The sequence below is a fragment of the Microplitis mediator genome, chromosome 10 (assembly GCF_029852145.1).
Source record: "Microplitis mediator isolate UGA2020A chromosome 10, iyMicMedi2.1, whole genome shotgun sequence".
Taxonomy (NCBI): Eukaryota; Metazoa; Arthropoda; class Insecta; order Hymenoptera; family Braconidae; genus Microplitis; species Microplitis mediator.
In genome coordinates, this window is record NC_079978.1 from 20,200,279 (window position 1) to 20,213,733 (window position 13,455).

The 13,455-nt window shown below is 30.5% G+C and overlaps 1 protein-coding gene across 3 annotated transcripts; it reads left to right on the forward strand.

Annotated features, from left to right (window-relative positions):
• The first annotated feature begins 1,841 nt into the window (after positions 1-1,841).
• LOC130675693 (uncharacterized) lies at positions 1,842-12,435 on the forward strand. 3 transcript variants are annotated; one of them, XM_057481516.1, is made up of 5 exons: positions 1,842-2,109; positions 2,193-2,923; positions 3,120-3,496; positions 5,250-6,081; positions 7,917-12,435. In XM_057481516.1, exons 3-5 carry the CDS (start codon positions 3,157-3,159, stop codon positions 7,966-7,968), a joined length of 1,224 nt encoding a protein of 407 aa, XP_057337499.1. In that variant the 5' UTR covers positions 1,842-2,109; positions 2,193-2,923; positions 3,120-3,156; the 3' UTR covers positions 7,969-12,435. The 3 variants fall into 3 exon arrangements, with proteins under 3 accessions (XP_057337499.1, XP_057337497.1, XP_057337500.1); XM_057481514.1 differs by having other exon boundaries at positions 3,133-3,496; XM_057481517.1 differs by having other exon boundaries at positions 1,847-2,109; positions 3,133-3,496; positions 5,250-6,077.
• Positions 12,436-13,455: the final 1,020 nt, after the last annotated feature.

A 13,455-nucleotide genomic window follows, 5' to 3' on the forward strand; every position in this document is an offset into this window, starting at 1 on the left:
ATTTTTATTTTCGTATGGTTATTTTATTAAAAAAAGATGCTTTTTATTTTTAAAATTCATTTTTTTACCGCGTTTTCGTTCTCTTTTCACAATATATAGCAAAAATGTTGATAATAAAATATAATATATGAAAAGTATTATTTGGGGCACAAGACGTTGCTATGGAGTATAACTTCTTAAGAACTGGACCAAAGAATCCGATTAATGTCGCAATCGAAAGCGAATCGTTTGTTTATACGGCGCATCCACGGTCATTTTATCTAAAAATTCAATAAATTTTTTAAAATTTTATTTAGAAGTTTAAAAATCAAATTGATATTTCGTTCGGGTATAAACACACAGCCGAAATTCTCGCGCTCAATTAACAATTTTCGATTTTTTTTTTCCAACAAATCAATTGCAAAAAAAAAAGTAAAAACATGCGAATATAAAAATTAAAAAACTATGGGTAGAATTTTTTAAATATTTTTTGTTTATAGTGTATCGTTTTTAAAAAAAATTCAAAAATTATTAGACGTCAGCTACTTCAGTATGATTTGTTCGATGCATACTTGGCGCGAGACACTACCGGATATCTTGATTGTCTGAGTTTTATAAAATTATTTTTTCATGGAAATTTTTTGCATTTATTTCGGAACGGCCGTATTATGTCTCACGGAGTTGAAAACAAGTAAAATATTCTTGTTGGTAAAATTTTAAAATGATTGTATCAATCTAAGTTTATAACTTGGATTGTAAAATTTGTGAAAATTGAATTTGAAAATAATTATTATTTACTGCAATAATTTCTCTAAACTTTTTATATTAATTAGTAGCATAGTTTTCAAATTGAATATTTAAAAATATTACTGTTTGCCGCGTAAAGTTTATACTTTCAATTATTTATAGAGTACCGATTAAATGTAAGGCAGAGAAATTGTCAGGCAATTGACGTCAATTAACTAGCAAAAAATTTTTTACCGTTATTTCACATCTAGATGCATGAAGAGAAATTTTGTATAAATTTTTCCGAATGAACAAATCGGATTTTATGTTGAGAGATACGACTTGCAATTTACTTACAATTATAAGCGTTTGTTTATTGATGTCCCTTAGAAAATTATTTTACGAAAAATTGAATGAAAATTCTTTGACGTCAATTGACAAGCAATTATCGTCAATTTCCCGTAATCTGACTGAACATAAAAATTTTACTCTGACAGAAAGTTGTGGAAAGTTTCTGTCAACTAACGGAACATCAACTCGTTGCAGTCAACTTGATGTAAAATTTCGGCTGGAAATTTCTGTCTGATTCCATTTAATCTGAACTTCCCCTCAATTTTGACTCCCATCATTCCTAGGTAGTAAATTTACGTCAAATTGTATAGCAAGTTGTTTATAAATTGTCGTCAAAAACGGAAAAGTCCAAAGTTGACGGACATTTGACGAAAAATTCAAGGAAACTTTTGCCAAAACAAATTGTAGATGTCAAATGTCAGACTTGACGAGATTCGACTGAACGAAAATATTTTTTACTCCATCCAATCTGACTGCAAGTTGACGTCAACTATAATTCCAGTTTGTGTGAAATCTCTACCAAGTTAGACAGCAAAAGTTCAAACGATTTTCAAAACAATTGCACTCCTATTGTTAAAAAAAAACTGAACAAGTTGACGCACATTTGTCGTCAGATTGAAATCTAACCTGCGCAGCAACTTGTAACCCAACTTACCCGAAATTAACGTCAAAATGAAAGTAAATTCTGCTGAGCAATCCCGATTATCCGTTTTTCCTCGATGATGATCACCGAGTAATTAAATCAATTTGGTGAGAAAAATCACTTCGGGTATCTTCGGTCCCATGAAAATTATCCGTAAAAATATTCGGTGTACAAGACCCGAAGTGACTTATCAAACTAGTCCGAATTCGTTTATTAACTTCAGACTATTCCTTAGTTCCTGAGTAGTTTCACTCTAGAGAAGGGAAGAGAAAGAGAGCTTTGAATAATGACGTAAAAAATGAGAAAGAAGAAATAAAGAATCATCAGCAGCGATGGGAGGAACGTGCGAACCATGAACCGTCTCAGTATTGTCGACAAGAGAGGGTCTTCTTAGGCGATAATTTTTTGAGGTTTCTTTTGCGTTGTTTTTTTTTTTTTTTTTTTTTATTTTTTTTTTTTTCTTATCAACATTAAGTTGTAAAAAAACTTCCAGATTTAAAAGGAATGGTGGCCACAATAGCGGATGATAATTTAACCGTGGACAGACAGAAAACAATAAACCGGCGTTGATATAAATTATATATATTTATATGAGGAAAAGGCGATCCAAGGCATGAGGTCTCCTTCGAGCTGCAGACATTGGAGATCCCGAAGTGTCCTGAAGCCAATGATATTTTTTATAAATTTATTGTGATCTCTTGTGTGCAGTATTCCGTTAGCTAACAAATTGACACATTGTTGACTTTGATGGAAATGTGCGAGCATTAGCACATTTTTACCCGAGGTTTAATTCGTGAGTGTACTGATGACGTTTCCATTTGTGTCATATAACGCTTTCGGGGTTGAAATGTAGATCATTATGGAATGTGCCAGTGCGTAGGTGTTTTACTTAAAAAAATATAAATCCTCATGTTTTTTTAGTGAATTTTAATTATCAAGTACTCGATGTCAGATGCACTTGAAATTTCAACGGATATTCAAAATACCTTTGGGTTTTTACTTTTGAATTTTAAATATTTTTAAGATTTTGTCTGATAGATTTACTGAGCATCTAAAGTGGATTTTAAAATGAACAACAATTTCACAAAATCGACATATATTTTTATATATTTTAAGTAACATATATATTAATATATATAGGAAAATATATTTACTGAAGAATTACTTGGAAAAATGATGTACTGGTTCGTGTAACAAAAACAGAGAAGGTTTAAAAAAAAAAAGGTATTTTTTAAATTTAATTTGTGCGCTTCCTGATTAAAAATTCCGATTGAATCTGATTGAAAAATTCTAGACGTAAAGTTCTGATTGAATCTGACACAAATTCGGCTGAGTTTCAATCAGATTTAATTAGAGTTTTTAATCAGAGTGTTAATTAAATTTTACTAGTAAATTTTTTTGGATATTTGATGTAATGAAGAGTTAAATTGCAGGATGGATCCCGGTGGGATATCACTATGCGGGAGAAGTCATCAAAATGTCGCACTCACTTAAATTATGTGAGGAGCACAACAGAAATGTGCTCACGTGATCCTCCTGTTCTGCACCCTGCCCTTGCTAAGGCCAATGGTAAAAGTTCTAGTCTCCAGTCAAGTTCCCATGGTGAATCTCGAAGCGAAGGTAATTTGCTTCCGACTCCTGGCGGTAGGCTTAAGTTCTTCAAAGATGGAAAGTTTATTTTGGAGCTGTCACACCGACGAGATGGAGAGAGAACTACGTGGTTTCCTGTTCCTAAGAAGACGTTCTGGCCTCCAGCTAGCACTCCACCCAACAAGCAAGAAATCACGTCTCTCAGCGGTATGTTACAAAAATAAAACTAAGAGTGGCCACAAACCGGGAAACGTCAGGGAATTTTTAACAGTATCCGGAAATTTAATTGCGACTCAGTGCAATTTAAGTGCAAGTATGAATTTTTCACATAAACCTGAGGTCTATTTACCCTGAGGTTCTCCCAACACCAAAATCACAAATATCCCACTGTCCCACGTTCCACACCAACAGTTAATTAGTCGCTGATGAATATCGTCGTACAACAAAAACCAAAAAAGCAAATTGTAGCTTCAAGTGTCTAGTTTTCAGATCTTGGAATTTTTTATGATACGTGGATCCGGAGATATCCTAAAAAACCATTGAAACAAAATTTTCCAAATTTTTGTTCGTAAAAATTTAGAATTTAAAATTTTTTTGATTGTTGCCAAGGCACAGGTCAAATGGCGAATTTCATTACATATTAAGTATATTTATTATGCTTCTAAAGTTAGCCGAGGTCAAATAATTTTTGGATTTTTTTTTTAGGCGGTAAATTATAAAAAAATCAAAATTTGAAAAAATTGCACTTGTAGTTTTTTAAATTTTCTACATGTGCATATTTCTAGTTTTTTTTTTTTTTCGTAATTGATTTGTTCGAAAAACAATCTGAAAATTTTTAATTGTCTGCTAACTTTGGGATCGTATATTTATTACATAAGAAACATATAGTTGTGAGTACATGGTACAACAATATAAAATAGAAATATTTTAGATAAATTTGGTTTACAGTTACATCGATATTCATTCGGTAATAATTATTTAAAAACAAGGACTTAATTTCACTTTTATTTAGTTCAACTAGCAATTTTATGTATTGCACTGAGTTTATTCTTATCACAGTTACTAGGTAATCAATTTTTGACTTAGTATACAGTATTTGAGATTTTATCATATATTTACTCTTCATTAGACTTTATTTTATTTGTCGAGATTCGATAAATAATTAAAGACTTGCAAGCTGCTCGAATTTACAATTTCACGTGGAAGTTCTCTCCAAAATCTTATTACAGTCACCAAAAAAGATTTTCCCAAGTAGCTCGTAGTAAAAAGGTAGCTTGAAGGAGGTATGTTTTCTTGTAGTTAATCGATTTGAACGTCGAACGTCTGTTTCCTCAACAAACAAGTCACGCAAATACTCCGGTTTTCCATTCTCTAGTAATTTATATAAATAGCAAACTGCATAATATAGTCGGCGATATTTAATTTTAAGCCATCCCAGTTCTTGACGGCGAGGACTAATGATCTATATTCAATAAATTTTTTTCGATAGTTATGATCGATTTTTTGATTACCGGAACTGTGCATAATAAAAAAATTTCAAGATCTGAAAACTAGACATTAGAAATTTTCTTTTTTTGTACGACTATTTTCCTTAGAGTTACAACCTATAGAAAATCATTTTAAAATTTCTAATTTATTTAATATCCCTTAATTTTTGTGACTCGTGTATTTTTAATTTATTTTAATCTTGACATCGAATAATCAAAAGTAAGCCATATTAATTCATTTCATTGACTTTTTTTTTGTTTCTCGCATGATTTAATCATCAGATTTAATTGATAATGAAAATTCAATCAAAAGTTTGAATATCAATGGTATGAATAAAATTTTTGAATCAGGGAAAAATGTGATACTCTGATGGAAACCCGGGAAATATCAGGGAATTTCGAATCTTTTTTTTGTGGCCACTCGTTTTTGATTAAATTTTCCTCAGATAATTATGAACATTTTTAAAACCTAGATGATAATTCATCGATACAATCGAGTCCATGGCAGAGGGACCATTGTTGGAAGCAAGCTCGTCCTCGACGCTGTACCACTATGGAGTTTAATTTTTACTACAGGCGAGATCCTCGTACTCAAATATCTGCTCCAGCTAATTTGCTTGTTCGCAAATATCGACGTCCCCTTGATCCAACGCCGTTGCAGTTAATCGCAGAACCGAGTGCAACTCATAAGAAGATCACTCATAAAATAAAAAATAATGCTGCGACTGGCAAAACTTTAAGTCTCATTATCGATAAGTTGTCTCGTTTGGATCCTAATGTCGTTTCACCACGAAAGCGAATACTGCGAGAGCTAGAAAGAGTGACATTAGAAGATCAGGCTTCTAAAAGGCGCGCGACACCTCAGCCAATAACTTTATCGACTACGATAATTCCTACGACGACGAGTACAACTATACCTTCACCAAAACACCTCTCATCGTACAGCATAACGAGTATTTTAGGAGAAAACAAGCCAAATCCTGAGTCAGGTTTTTTACGAAATTTACTCAAGTTAGACGATGGACACGCTTTTAATTACTTGACCAGTAATTTTAATCCACGAACAAGAGGTGATCCTTTTATTGGATCTGCAAACACGTCAGTTCATCACCCATTTTATGGAGTCCCAGTGCTTCCCCCTGGTACATACAGAGCACCAGGACTGTGGATGCATTATCCCCCACCCGTGCATTATTCACCTCGAATTCATCCAACTTATTTACCACCACCAATTCACCCATCATCTCCTCCCGTTCATCATTATAAAGAATATAGAGAACAAACTCTCACACCTCCGTCAGGTAGGTAAACCTTATTTCATATTTATGTGCCGACTACACAGTAAAAAGTATTCTGTTAAGAATTAAAATCAACACAATCTGTGTGTTAGAAACGGTCTCCACGAATTTGTGTTTTTTTTAACTCTGGCTATTTGTATTAAATTTAAACAAAAACTACATGTGTTAAATTTTAACACACAATGTTTATGTTATTATTTAACACAGACTATTTATGTTAAATTTGAACAAACAATATTTGTGTTATTTTTTAACTCTGGCTTGTTGTGTTAAATTCAGGCACATAATATTTGTGTTAAATTTAAACAAAAACTACATGTGTTAAATTTGAACATACAATTTTCATGTTATTCTTTAATACAGACTATTTATGTTAAAATTTAACAAACAATATTTGTGTTATTTTTTAACTCTGGCTTGTTGTGTTAAATTCAGGTACAAAATATTTGTGTTAAATTTAAAAAAAATATATGTTTCTTAGTATTGAACATACAATGTTTGTGTTATTATTTAACACAAATCATAGGTGTTAAAATTGAGTACACAATGTTAGTGTTATTTTTTAACACAGACTATTTGTGTTAAATTTAAACAAAAAATACGTGTGTTAAATTTAAGCACACAATGTTTATGTTGTCATATAACACAGACGGTTTGTGTTAAATTTGAATAAACAATATTTGTGTTATTTCTTAACTCGGGCTTGTTGTGTTAAATACAGACACACAATATTTGTGTTAAATTTAAACAAAAACTATGTGTCTTAAATTTGAACACACAATGTTTGTGTTATTATTTAACACAGACTATTTGTGTTAAGTTTGAACGCACAATATTCGTGTTATTATTTAACACAGACTATTTGTATTCAATATTAACACACAAATTTTTTATTATTTTTTAACACAAACAATTTGTGTTAAATTTTAACACACAACATTCGTGTTATTATTTAACACAGATTATTTGTATTCAATATTAACACAAAAATTTTGTGTTATTTTTTAACACAAATCATAGGTGTTAAATTTGAGTACACAATGTTAGTGTTATTTTTTAATACAAACTATTTGTGTTAAATTTAATCACTAAATTCGGGTAATACGAGAAGTGAATTTAACACTTTTTAAATGTCAGTGGCGACACAAAAAAATGTTAACTTTTACATTTTATTTTCGTACAAAGGATATTCATTAAATATAATTTATATATTAGTTTGAGGGTCTCAATAGTGACGACAATTATTATTTAACATTCAACTATTTTTTGATAGTAAACAATGTTTTTATTAGAGTCAAGATTTTAAAAAATCACGTAATATTTCATAGCAGTTGTAAATAGTAAATCAATTAATTTCTTTTAAAAAAACAAAAACACATTTTTGTTTAGCGAAAAAATAATTTTAACATCATATGAAATAATTCGAAATTGCAACTAAATCTTTTTTATTCGTATGATAAAAATTTCAGCTTTTCGTAAATGGTAAATTTCATATATTAATACTTAAAATTTTTAAGTATTATTAAATAGACATTTATTAAATATCAATTTCACTTTCATTTTTCTAATAATTTTTCGCGACTATCGATTGACTTTTCAACATAAATTTTGTGTTAATTTTAAATTAACACTCAATAAATGTTTATAATTTCAATTTCTGTACTAGGCAACATTTTGAAAGTGTTAAAAAGTAGATCGATTTAAAATTTTTAAGTAGCAAAGAAATGTGTTGATTCAACACAAAAAATTAAACACGGACCGTTTTTAACACAATATTTTTTACTGTGTACAATTTTTTTAATATGTGATATTTTTATCCTTTATTTTTATTTTTATTCTTAGATATGCCCTTAAATTTATCAAAGCATGCAGGTTAAATCTCAGGATCCCATAAAATCGGTGCCTTAGTGACGAGCAAACTTAGATGTGTATTCACTGCCGGAAGAACAATAATACGACTGTAATATTTTTAATTGTCATATATATATTCATATATATATAATTATTTTTTACTTTTCTTCTATTCGTAGTTTAAAAAAGTTTTTGACTTTTAACCCTTCCAATAACCGCACTAATTTTCATTATAGAGTTCGCACACAAAATCTTAATGTAAAGAGGAGATTTTAAAAAATAATGTAAATATAAATTTCATTTGATATTCTGTTTAAATTAATAGAAATAAAATAACATTGTAGAATATTATTTTAAAATGATTAACTCATAACTACTGAAAAATTTAATATTTTAAAAGTTACGCGTTCAAAATATAAGTTAGGAAAATTGATTTTAGTTATTTATTATAATCAAATCTTTCACTTTATTCAGAAAACATTTTTTTAAATTTACCATAAATCTAACCATTTACTAAGTAGATTATTAGAATAAAGTATGAGAGTTGAATGATTTTTTAATTGTAATTATTTTAGACTCGTAATGAAATTCAAAAAATATTCTGCGAATTTCAAAAAATTAAATAATTAAACTTATCTACTATTAAATTAAAAAATTTGATAACAGATACTGCGATTCCTTTACACAGAAAGTATTTCAAGATAGTTTTTTTTTTTAGTATTTTAAAGAAAAATTAGGATCGTTTTTCTCTACCTGCAAAGTTATCAGTCTATAGGCAGTAGGGAATTGTCCGTAAAATTTTCGCGTCGGTGGGACATTTAAGGCTCGATAAGACCCAGTACCCGAACAGGGAACTAGTACCCGATCATTCATGTATTTGTATATCTAATATTTACTAAATATAGATACTATATCCCTAATTAGGTACTAGGTCTTTTACCTTATGCTGATTACGAATAGTTACTTTTACTGACGCCCATGCATTCAATTCTTACAAACTAATTTCGTTTTTTAGGAATTAATAAAATGAATTCAAATCTTATGTTATATACGTCATATGTATAAGAGCACGTAAGCCGAAAAAAAAATTATTTTCCGATTGAATCTGGTTTAAAAACTTGGACTGCTCTCAAGCAATTCTGATTAAATGTTTTTTCCGATTGAATTTGATAGAAATCCGAATGAGTTTCGATCGGAGCTTTTAATCCGGGAACTGACTCGAAAATTTTACGGACAGTTTTCTACCGTTTATAGATTAAACAGTGAAATTATTGTCGTTTGAAATGCTATGATATAATAGTAAAGCCGGGCCACGTAGGCCACCTGACGGAAATTGGAAAAAAATTGCAAAAATTATTATGGTCATTGTAAATTTTACAGTAGTCAGTAATTGTTGCATGTATTTGTTTTTGTTTGAATTTCCAAGGTGGCTGACATAATCCGGCTTTACTATGACACCATAGGCTCTCGCTTGATCACTGGCCAGGCGTGGGTTCGAATCCTAGCGATTGCGAAACGATTTTTTACACAAAAAGTGTGAAGCCTTTCGGCCCTGGAATTCATCCCATCGACTTTAGAATTTGACTGGTTTACAAAATGAATTTAAATTGATTTGAAAATTGAATTTGACTGTGGCCGGATATGGGATTACCCGAGGCCTAATAATATACACCTTAAAAAAAAATGACACCTTAGCACTTTGAACAACAATAATTTCTCCATGTTTGCATCGTAAATAAATGTACTCAGAGCAACAAACCGAATTTTCAATTTCAAATGATCAACGATTTTTCATAAATTTTTTGCTATCAAAAAACACTTTGAACCAAAAGAACAAATGAAGGAAATAAAATTTCGTATATATATGCGTGTGCGTGTGTGTGTGTGTGCGTGCGTAATAAAAAATTTTCTATCTACGCTAAAGTAAAGGAGCCTGAAAACATGTTTGTAAATATAATGTATAAACTGACCGCATCAAGATTTAGGCTCTTAAAGATTTGTAAAGTATTAAAATTGCAGAAGAAATGTTGTTTGCAAAAGAAAGTTAAGGAACTATTGGAGGCTAAGTGCAATGAGTGATGTAAAATCTAATGTAAAACTCTTACTTTATATTATAATAGACTCAATTTTTTAGTTACTCGATTTAATTTATCTAATCGCTAAATGTTTGCTCGATATAGACTTGCATCGGCACGGACTATGGCGTCAAAATTAAATAACAAAAGTCATATTTATTTACAGTGTGAGTTTTACAGTATATAAATGATATTCACTTCGCCTGCAAATATGCGTCCTCATAACTACTATTGTAGTTGATAAATTTTAGACGTATTATACTTTTTTATCTCTTTATATCATTTTAAACCAACTCTTGTTGTTACTTTAATAAATATTAATATGATTTCTATCATGATGAACAAACAATATTATATAACAGTTATTCATTGTGAAGGAACTATGGAAGTTGAAGGTCTATGTACAGATAAGATGATACACTGTATAACATGATTATATTTATAGAACTTGGGTCATTATTATAATTATTATTTTATTATTACTATTGAAAATTGTAGACTATCAGTGTCGTTTTATACCCTCTCTAGCGGATCCGAATTACGCTACATTACGATTTTTACCGTAAATTACCGTATCAATGTGGTAAAGTTACCGGATTTCACAGTAATTTGCGGCAAATTGCGGTAATTTATCGTAAATTGCGGTATTGGTCGTAAATTTCCGCGTTGGTATTACAAATTTTGTCGGAATTTACGGTAAATTACGGCAACTGGCTTACTATAATATACGGTAAATTATAGTAATTTATTCTAAATTGCTGTAATTTACCGTAAATTGCAGCATTGCTCGTAAATTACCGTGTGTTTAAATGGCAAATTTGCCAGATTTTACGATACGTTGCGGCAACTTTCATTAATTTATGGAAAATTGTGGTAATTTACTCTAAATTGCTGCAGTTTGTCGTAAATTACGACATTGCTTGTAAATTACCGGATTACTATGGCAAATTTGCCGAATTTTACGGCAACTTGCACCAATGTACAGCAAATTGTGGTAATTTACACTAAATTGCTGTAAATGGTCGTAAATTACCGAGTTAATCTGGCAAATTTACCGGGTCTTACGGTAAGTTACGGCAACTTACATTAATTTACGGAAAATTGTGCTAATTTACTGTTAATGGCGCTAATTTATCGACAACTGCCGAATTAATCGGGCAAATTTGTCGCATTTTACGATAGTTTACGGCAACTTAGAGTAATGTACGGAAAATTGTGGTAATTAACTGTAAATTGCGGTGTAGGTCGTAAATTACCGTATCAATATGGCAAATTAACTGCATTGTGCACTAATTTGCGGCAACTTACATTAATGTATGGCAAATTGTGGTAATTTACTACAAATTGCGGTAGTGTATCGTAATTTACTGCACTGTACTGTAATTTTTGCAACTTTACCGTAAAAATGATTCAATACTTCACTTTACGGTAAAATATCGTAATGTTGCCAGAAATCTGCACGATTACGATGAAAGACTATAATCTTACAGTAAAATATCGCATTTTTGCCGTAAATTACCGCCAGATTGTTGCAAATTTACCGTTAATTGCTCTACTACTGTCGTAAAATACCGAAATTTACCGTAATTTTCCGAATTGCGTAAATTATGGTAATTATCGTAATTTCCTGTAATTCAAATCCGCCAGTGCTATTAAAACTGAGTAATAAACTTAGCTAATGAAAATCCAGAGTCCAAATGCATCGCAGAATAATGTAATTGATTGATATAAGAAGTACGAAGCGTGCCTTAAAACTTTTTAGAACATACATTTCAAAAGATAAATATACTTATAAAAGTATTATAGAAAATTTGAGCAACGGACATTGCTACTATATTCATATGCCTGCATATTGTTGTTAAATTAATCAATCATCATATATTTTATGTCGTAAATATCTTGTAAATCTGACGTAAATTTATTTATTTAGAATTATTTAATCAAGTTATTGAGTTGATTATTAAATAGGGTAGTGCTGCCGTTTTTGGCCGCTTTAAGGCCAGTTTTGGACATTTGAAAAATTTGAATAAAATAATTTGTAAAGTACGCAATGACATCATTAATTTTCTAAAGGTGTTCGATGATACTTTTATCATACTGTTGCAATGATTGTTTTTTTTTATCCTAATTCATTAATTGAAACAAAGTATTAAGTGTCCAAAAATGGAGCAGTGGCCGCAAATGGTACTTCTACTTTAATAGATCAGAAAAATTAAGTGGGTAAACTCAAGCTCTACAAATTGAATATAGAACTCTTAGTAACGTAAACAAATTTTAATATTTGTAATGAAAAAAATGTATAATTAGCAAACAAATAATTGTATAGAACTACTAATTTCATAAATAAAAATATTTGATAATATATACAATTTTTTAATGTAATAACAAATTTATTAATTAAATTTATGTACGCAAATAAATAGTGGTTCAGTCGGCTGGGAAAAAATGACTTGTTTACGACTTCTACTTGAGACGATTCGATTTGCTCCTTTTTTTTTACATATCTAGAAGTTATTCATGTAACATTTGTAAAAAAAATCTGTAAACCGTTTGACCCTGCAGGCCAGCCCCTAACATACATCCAAAATCAGTCATGGGCGACTGATATTCACCAACAATGGCTCGGACATGTAAGCCAATTATCGGCCAATTGTTTGTTACCGTTCGTTGGTCAGACATTGGCATCATTATATGGCTAGCAAAGCTTCTACGGATGACTTTTTTTCATTAAAATTAATTCAAACCTATTACCCTATGAAAAAAACCCATATGGGAATCCAGCCTAGATTTCTAGGTGGTTCCCCATGGCGTTTGCTATAGGAATCCAGTATAGATCCTGATATAAATTCCCACATGGGCTTCTATGGGAATCCATACCATACCGAATCCATAAGGGAATCCTAGTCCATATTCCCGTGTAGATTTCGACGATAATTTTTCATGGAAATCTGCACCATTTCAAAATCCATATGGGAATCTTGTATGAATTAGGAATTAGGAAAATTAACAAAAAGTGTCATGGCGTTGATACAAATACCATCAAAGCGTATGTGTTTTCATAAACTTTCCTGGAGTACAATACCTTTATATGATTCCTAATTTAATTTATTATTAAAATTATTTGTAATTTCTATAAAGATGAAATCCCTGGAGGAAACTTTTCGGACTTTTCTCTGAAAAACTCTGAAAAAGTTTAGAACTTTGAAAAAGTCTTTAGAACTTTAGAATTGAGTTTTTCAGAGAAAATTCCGAAAAATTTCCACTAGGGATAGTTCTTGAGTCAATTAATAAGTCAAAAATTTATTATAAATACCAATATAAAGTGCATCAATTGATAAATTTTTTGTGAAAAAATATTCTGCCCACAGGTTCTATGAGGATTTCCCATATGGTTTCCTACATGGATTTTCATATAAATCCATACACTCCAATATTAATTCCTATGGATTCTTACA

Coding starts and splice junctions, on each gene's coding strand:
- LOC130675693 (XM_057481516.1), top strand. CDS start 3,157: ATGCGGGAGAAGTCATCAAAATGTCGCACTCACTTAAATTATGTGAGG. Junction 3,497..5,249: donor AGAAATCACGTCTCTCAGCG/GTATGTTACAAA, acceptor TTTAAAACCTAG/ATGATAATTCATCGATACAA. Junction 6,082..7,916: donor CTCACACCTCCGTCAGGTAG/GTAAACCTTATT, acceptor TTTTATTCTTAG/ATATGCCCTTAAATTTATCA.